This window comes from Arachis duranensis, chromosome 9 (genome assembly GCF_000817695.3).
Source record: "Arachis duranensis cultivar V14167 chromosome 9, aradu.V14167.gnm2.J7QH, whole genome shotgun sequence".
Lineage (NCBI taxonomy): Eukaryota > Viridiplantae > Streptophyta > Magnoliopsida > Fabales > Fabaceae > Arachis > Arachis duranensis.
In genome coordinates, this window is record NC_029780.3 from 9,064,016 (window position 1) to 9,071,807 (window position 7,792).

Consider the following 7,792-nt stretch of genomic DNA (forward strand, 5'->3'; position numbering starts at 1 on the left):
GAGCATTAGTCAATCCGAAAGACATTACTGTGTACTCATAATGACCATAACGCGTCCTGAAAGCAGTTTTGGGAATATCCTCATCTCTAACCCTTATCTGGTGGTATCCAAATTGCAAATCAATCTTAAAAAACACACCGGCTTCTTGTAACTGGTCCATTAGGTCATCAATTCTTGGCAACAGATATTTGTTCTCCGTAGTAACATTATTCATCTGCCCATAATCGATACACAGGTGCATACTTTCGTCTTTCTTCTTTACCAGTAGTACTAGTGCTCCCTACAGAGAAACACTCGGTTAAATAAAGTGTTTACCCAACAAATCTTCTAGCTGAGCCTTCAGCTCAGCCATTTCTAGAGGTGACATCCTATAATGAGCACTTGAGATTAGACCGGCTCCAGGCACCAACTCAATAGCAAATTCAACCTCCCGGTTAGGTGAAAATTCGTCAATATCGTCCGGAAACACCTCTAGAAACTCACAAACAACTGGAATCTGCTCCAAGCTTTGGTCATCACCCAAAACACCCGTAGTTAATAGCATAATGTCCTGACATTTAGTCCCTGAACAATTTACCATTATAGAGTTCAAATAATAGTGATTCACCATGACAGGCGCTTCTGACCCTTCCGGCATAAAGCATACCATTTTCTTAGAACAATCAAGAAAGACATGGTTCTTGGACAACCAATCTAGTCCTAAGATGAGATCAAGACCAGTCATCGGTAGACAAATCAGATCATGCACGAATTCACGTTGTTGTACTCGAAATGAAACTTGTTGACATCCTAACCTAGTCACCGTAGTTTCATGGGTAGCATTATATACCTTTAAATCATAACCCAAGACCACTATTTTCAATCCAAACTCATTAGCCTTTTCAAACACAATGAATGAATATGTTGCTCCAGAATTAAACAATGCACTTAAAATTTTACCAGCTATCTCACAGCTACCTCTAATCAGTGTCTCTGACACCTTAATGCCTGCTGCAGAAGTAGTATATACTCTCCCTGGCTGCTGCACTCTGCCAGTCTCATATTTTTTCTTTTCTGGGCAGCTCCAAGCTAGGTTCCTAGGTTGCCCGTAGAAATAGCACACTCCCATACCCAATCTACATAGAACTCCTGGATGATGCTTCCCGCACCTCTAACAGTTCAAGTCCTGCTGTGGTTGTTTCCCAAATCTTCTTCCATGAATAGTATTGTGAGTCGGCCTCCTAAAGTTGCCTTGCCCCTGATTGTTTTGAAGGACAAAGCCTCCACGTTTGAAATTCCTGCCTCTTGGTGCAAAGTTTCTCCCCTAATTCCTCTGAAAAGGCATTCTCATGCTTCCTTTCTCTGATGCCGCCTTCCTCACACATTCTTCAACCACCATACTCTTGTTTACAAGTTCAGAGAACACTCTGATCTCCGTTGGTGCCACGGAGCTTAAAATCTCACTCTGAAGACCTCCCTCATACTTGATGCACTTCCATTCAGAAAAATCCTCTGGAACGCCTTGACAAATGCGAGAGAATTGGCATAATTCTTCAAACTTATTGGTATACTCAGTAACAGTCATCTGCTCTTGCTTCAAGTGCATCAATTTAAGTTCCTTGGCGTTTCTAGCCGAACTGAGAAAATACTTCTTGTACAATTCCGTTCGGAACAATTCCCAAGAAATCATGACACCATTTGGCTGCAGGATTCGTCGTGTTCCCTGCCACCAATACTGGGCCTCAGCTTGAAGCTGATAAGTTTTAAACTCAACCCACTACTCCTCAGGAACCCGTTGAGCCTGTAGCGACCATTCCATTGCTTGGACCCAATTATCAGCCTCAGTAGGGTTTAAGGTTCCCAGGAAGGTCGGAGGGTGAACCTTCAGAAATGTGGCAAGCATAATAGGTCCATCTTCATTGTTATTCCCATGGTTCCCATTGTTTATCTGGTTTCCCAGAGCTTCGGTTGTTGCCTGCATAGCCACAACCATGTTTCCCAGGGCAGCCATAAAGTCTACAGGGTTAGGATTATTCACTGTCACTTCAGGAATAGCATTTCCTATTTTGCCTCTACCTCACCCCGGACCACGTCCGCGAGTCAACATCTAGTCCTTATACACACCAAACAAATTATATCAAGTTGATCAATCTCAATATCGCAAGTTTAGTGCTTTAAGTTCTAAATACATGCTCATGAACATTTATGCCACATATATCACTTAGATATCCTAATAGCACATAGACACATATACGGAGAATGCACAGAAGCACAGTCAGTCCGTCCCTCAGGCTCTATAGGAATGAACTGCTCTGATACCATAATTTAATACCCTACCACACAAATCTTTACACTTAAGCCGTAAAACAGAGGTGGTGTGGTATATACGAGTAATATACGAGGAGCCTTGGAAAATAGGTAAAACAAAATCGCAAAATAAAAAGTGCATCACTCAGAAAACGAGATCACTTGCGTGCTAAGAAACCTAGAGATCATAGGTGTAACTAAGTAGAAAGTGGGAATGGAGGGTCAAAAGTATAGAATAACAAGCTCTTAACTCAGCCTGCGAAGCTAAGGCAAGCTGGAGAATATTTAAACTCTCCTTAAACCTCTAGGAGGGAGAAAATAAACAAGTTTCTTGGAGAGAAAGCTAAGTACATATATATAAAGCTGTACATAAAAATAAACCCAGATACTACTCCGCTTCAAAAGTCCAGACGCCTAGCGAGGAGCCTCTCAACCTGCATCTGAAAACAACAACACAGTATGGGGTGAGAATCGGAGGTTCTCAGCATGGTAAAGGTGCCACGCACATAATATATAAGGTCCTAGGAATGCTAGAGGCAATTCTAGAACGCCGACACTCAGATTATAAAACTTAAGTTACTAAACAGAAACCACAAAGGGGGTAGGTATTCTAAGGAATTCCAAACTCAACTTAATCCTAACTGTAACATTAAACCTGTCCACCTTCCTCTGTTCCTCCATCACCAATGTTATTTCACAGACAGTCAAGCAGATAAAGACAAACACAAGTATAGTACAAGTTCTGCAGTTAACAATTATACATTTAGCATGGCAAATCCATTTAGGCACACCAAGTTAATGCACAAAAAATAAATCAAGTAATATGCATATGATGCATGCCTTCCCTATGGCTGATGAGGCTCATTTGTTGGTTATCAAGCCAACCCGACAAGTCCAGTTTGCTAAACCATGGACTATCCCCTGACGCACATCCCTAAAATTCTATGCATAGCTTTTTCTCACACACACACACACACACACACACACACACACACACACACACACACACACACACACACACACACACACATATATATATAATTGCTCAATAGGGGTCAACCTTCCCGGGAATTTAGAGTGCCCGGTCACATCTTACATCGTAGGGTCAACAGAGTATCGAGTGTCAACCTAGAACACGTGGGGGAAAGCCACGGTACTTTACCCAAGGAAACTCGTATCTCATATCAATTGAGTATATAATGCCACAATAATATTCATAACCATTATAATCTTTGCAAAATCATATCATACATGCCATAATATCATATATACTCCAATTATACACATTTCCATATTTATTTCACCACTTTTCCTACTTTACTTCATCCTCAAGTTATCTCAATTTCCTATCTCCATCCTAATACTAGACCTCATACTATGATTTGAGACTAAAAGGATGAAAATAGAGGTTTAGAAGTTTAAAATTTGATTTAAAAACTCAAAATCTAATTTTGTAGAAAACAGGGCCACGCGTACGCGTCGGTATGCGTTTAGGCCAAGACGCATACGCATCACCTGATTACGCGTACACTTATGTGCTAGGCAGAAGTGCATGTTCGCATATGAGAAACTTGCATACTCATAAATCCCAAATAATTCGCACGCGTCGGCCACGCGTATGCGTGGGCGTGCAAATTTAGCCCATGACGCGCAAGCATACATGGGAGGCAAAAAATCTAATGTCACGCGTACGCATGGGGTATGTTTTACCAAAAATTTTACTAAGTCTGAAATCTACAGATTTACCATTTTAAACCTCAAACTTCCGACGCGCATAACATTTTTGTTTTAAATCATTTTTCCTTTGTTTTTCAAACGGCGTAAACTTCACGCACCCAATTTTCATACGAAATAAGTTTGAAATCATTTGGAGGTCTAGAAGGCAAGTTATAGGTCGCCGAAGTTTGGCTAAAAACCAAATTTCACAAAAACCTCAAAACCTCATTTTCTCTTTTAAAACTCTTTCCAACCCAACTAATCATACGTATAATCACCAATATAACACACTTTTGACAATATCACAATAATTTCTACAATCCTACCATTTCTCAATTTAATAACATCTTACTTCAACCTAAACTTCACAAGTTTATCAACAAACATCAATATACCAACCTATATATACATATTGCCATGATCACAAGTTCTTCAAACATCATCACATCATCATTCATCATTCCAATACTAACAAAACCAAGTGAACACCACACATTCTCAAACCATATCATTATTACTAAACATCCAATACACATAATCATTTCAGCTTATCCTATGGTTCTCTAGCCTAAGTTTTCACACGACATTACATATTATATATGCGAAACCTAAACCATACCTTGGCTGATTTTCACGTACTAACCAAAGCAATCCACAAGGCAAAAGGGGCAATGCTTCAATCACCAAGATTCAACTCTAACTCCACCAAGCTGTCAAATTAAGCTTCCAATGATTCCAAGGTCTCCATATCATACATTCATACACCTAACATATATATATACATACATATACCCAACAATTCAATATCCAACATCATCCAAACAAGAAATAACTAGGGCTTAGGACTCTCACCGTGCCCACGGACTAAACGAACTAAATTTGTCAAGCTCCACAAGCTAAATTGAACCTAGAGTACCAAATTAACAAAATCTCAACATGGATTCTCTTTAATTTCAAAAATTGAAGGATACAGAGGCTGGAATGAGATTGAAGTTTACCTATGAAATTGATCCAATAGAATTGTAGAGCTCGATGTGGTGGACGCGTGGCCGCAAACGGTGCGGCGATCGGAGCTCGGATGAAGAAGTTATGGTGGATTGATGTTCTGGTGAGGGTTTGGAAGCTCTCCTCTCCCCTTGGCTGTTCAGCGTGCTTCTTTGCTGAATGGGGAAGGAGATGAGCTTCTGCCCATTTAAGTGATGGGCCCGCTTGGGTACACGGGCCCGATTTGAGCCCGGTTCAAATGGTTCATTTTGTTTGGTCTAATTTTGGGCTAAATTTTTTAAAATTAGTGTCAAAATTCTCATTTTAAAGAGCTCTATTCTATTTTAATATAAGATTTTTATTTCTAATTTTCTTTATTAAAATTCAATTTACTGACTAATTATTTACTAATTTTAGTGGGGTTTACACTAGTATTTATAATTTGAAGCTAGAATTATATATAAATATTAGAAAAATTAAATCTGTATATGAAACATATATTTATATAAAATAATAGAAACATAATTTATAATTTTTTTCTTTCTTTATTTTTAAAATACTTAAATTTGTTATATATTTTTTTAATTTAATTTTGATATAATGTTAGATGAAAGATTTATACATCTATTTAATTATGTATTGTAATTAATGTAAGATCCCAGATTTTTAAAATTAAATAATTAGTTATTTATGAGTTAGTATATTATATTAAGATTTTATTTTTAACAAAAAAATAATTTAATAAAATTATTATAATTATTAAAGTTTAATCTAATTATGACTTATTTTATTAGTTTAAAATATTTATCAAAAATTATTTTGATATACAAAACTTAAATTTATTATTATTATTATTATTATTATTATTATTGTTATTATTAATATTATTATTATTGGAAGGTACCTAACGAAGCCTTCAAAGGAACCAAAGAAAGGAAATGGAACTTGATTTACTATGCATATGTATATATATAATAATAACACATGCTTTCTTTTATTTACTAACCTTGACACCTAGCCAATATTTATTTTAATCATCTAATGTCATTATATATTCTTTCAATTATTTCATTCACTTGGTCAAGGTTCAAAGTGTACAAAAGAAGAAGTAAACGTGGCTTGTTTGCAATATATATATATATAAAAGATTAATGACACCTAAATGCCTTAGCTACCACAAATTTCCATCCATTTCCATTAGCTTTAATCACTTCCATTTCTTTCATTCATGCTTTACCGAATTGAATTTGAGAGAAAAGAAAAAGGGAAAAGCCGTAAGGGACAGATATTGAGAAACCATGAAACATTCAAGCTTCCGGTTTTAATTTCTTGTGATCCGTAACTCCAATAAAAAATCTAATCCGGTAAAAGTATTCGTATCTTCTTTCTTTACGCGTTGATGTTATTTTTGTTCGGTGAAAGCTGGCGATAATATAGCTCTCCTTCCTCTTGAGTTCGGTCAATTGGAGTTCTAGGAGGCACAGACGATTCTTGACGTTTTTCTCTTCAACAGTTCGGTCAAAAAATTTTTTCGAAACTTTTGTTGATTTTGATTTCATACGGAGATAGGGGATTTTGTTTTGAAATTAACTGTTTTTAAACTATGAATGCCATGGAAGACTAGTGGGTATTTGTAAATAATTTATGATTGTTTGAAATGACTGAATGATGAGTTTGAGTTGTGTTTGTGACTGAATTTGATGAATATGTATTTGATTTCTCGATTGAAAAGAGGTTGAAAATGGTTCAGTTGGGACCCGAAAAAGGGTGGCTAACCACGAATTTTAGGGGAAGTGCTGCCAAAATTTTATAAAAATCTGAGGTTTTATTTGAAAAGTTATTTTAAAAGATTTGGTTTTGAAAAATTAAATTATTTGAGATTTATTTAGTTGAAAAAATGTGTATTCTATCTTTAAACTAGATTTATTAAGAAAAACATAATATTTTAAATCCAATTTTGTAAGGAGAAATTTTGTTCTAAGTGTTGTTTTGAGTTTGTTTTTTAAGAAAAGGAATCTCTGCCACAGGAGAGCAGAGAACAAAGATTAAAGGAATATATTAATTAATGAAGCGTCTGCCACAAGAGAGCATATGTGACATTGTTTGGGCCTTAGTGCCAAATGTAAAGTGGGGACGCCCACACACTGAGAACTGTTTTCCAGATGTACGTTTATTGATTTGGAAAGTCACACTGATGCGACCTAGCCGTACGACTTATAAGCACACTGATGCATCTGGAAAGCCATATCTGGGACTTGTGCTTGGGTAATGTCGGAAGCGGGTAGGCAACCAACACATGAGCTCATGGCCTGCGTTAGGGATAGACATGCATCATGTTGTTTGCATATTTGCATTTGATTGTGCTTGCTTGTTTGATTACTATGTGATTGTATTGTTTGTCTTGTTGTGACTTGCTTGTACATTGAATTGAATCTCTTGCTTGCACTATTTGTTTGTGAGTGTATTAAAGTGATTACGAGTTGACATTTGACTGAGGATTAACTATGTGGCTGAGAGACAGAAAATATGACTAGTTTTATATTTATTTGTTTTAAGTTTAGAAATTTAAAGAAAAGTAATTATTTATCTAAAGTAGAAATAAAAGTATTTCCAAAGGGTTAACAAAACAGTTTTACTAAGTAAGTTAATTATTTACATTAAATTCATTACTTTTACGGCATTCTCATTCCCTACTGAGAACGTGTGGTTTGTTCTCACCCCAAAATCTTCCACCCTTTCAGTGACACAGATTCGAAGATTCAGTTAGAAGATGCAGACGACTAGTAGATTTACTTGTGATTCCTGT

The 7,792-nt window shown here is 36.5% G+C and overlaps 1 protein-coding gene across 1 annotated transcript; it reads right to left on the reverse strand.

Annotated features, from left to right (window-relative positions):
• Positions 1-298: 298 nt before the first annotated feature.
• Positions 299-1,108, reverse strand: LOC107464377 (uncharacterized). The gene has a single exon (XM_016083302.1). It carries the CDS (start codon positions 1,106-1,108, stop codon positions 299-301), a length of 810 nt encoding a protein of 269 aa, XP_015938788.1.
• Positions 1,109-7,792: the final 6,684 nt, after the last annotated feature.

What these genes read in the sequence shown, in the direction of transcription:
- LOC107464377 (XM_016083302.1), bottom strand. Translation starts at nt 1,108, where the DNA reads ATGGGAGTGTGCTATTTCTACGGGCAACCTAGGAACCTAGCTTGGAGC.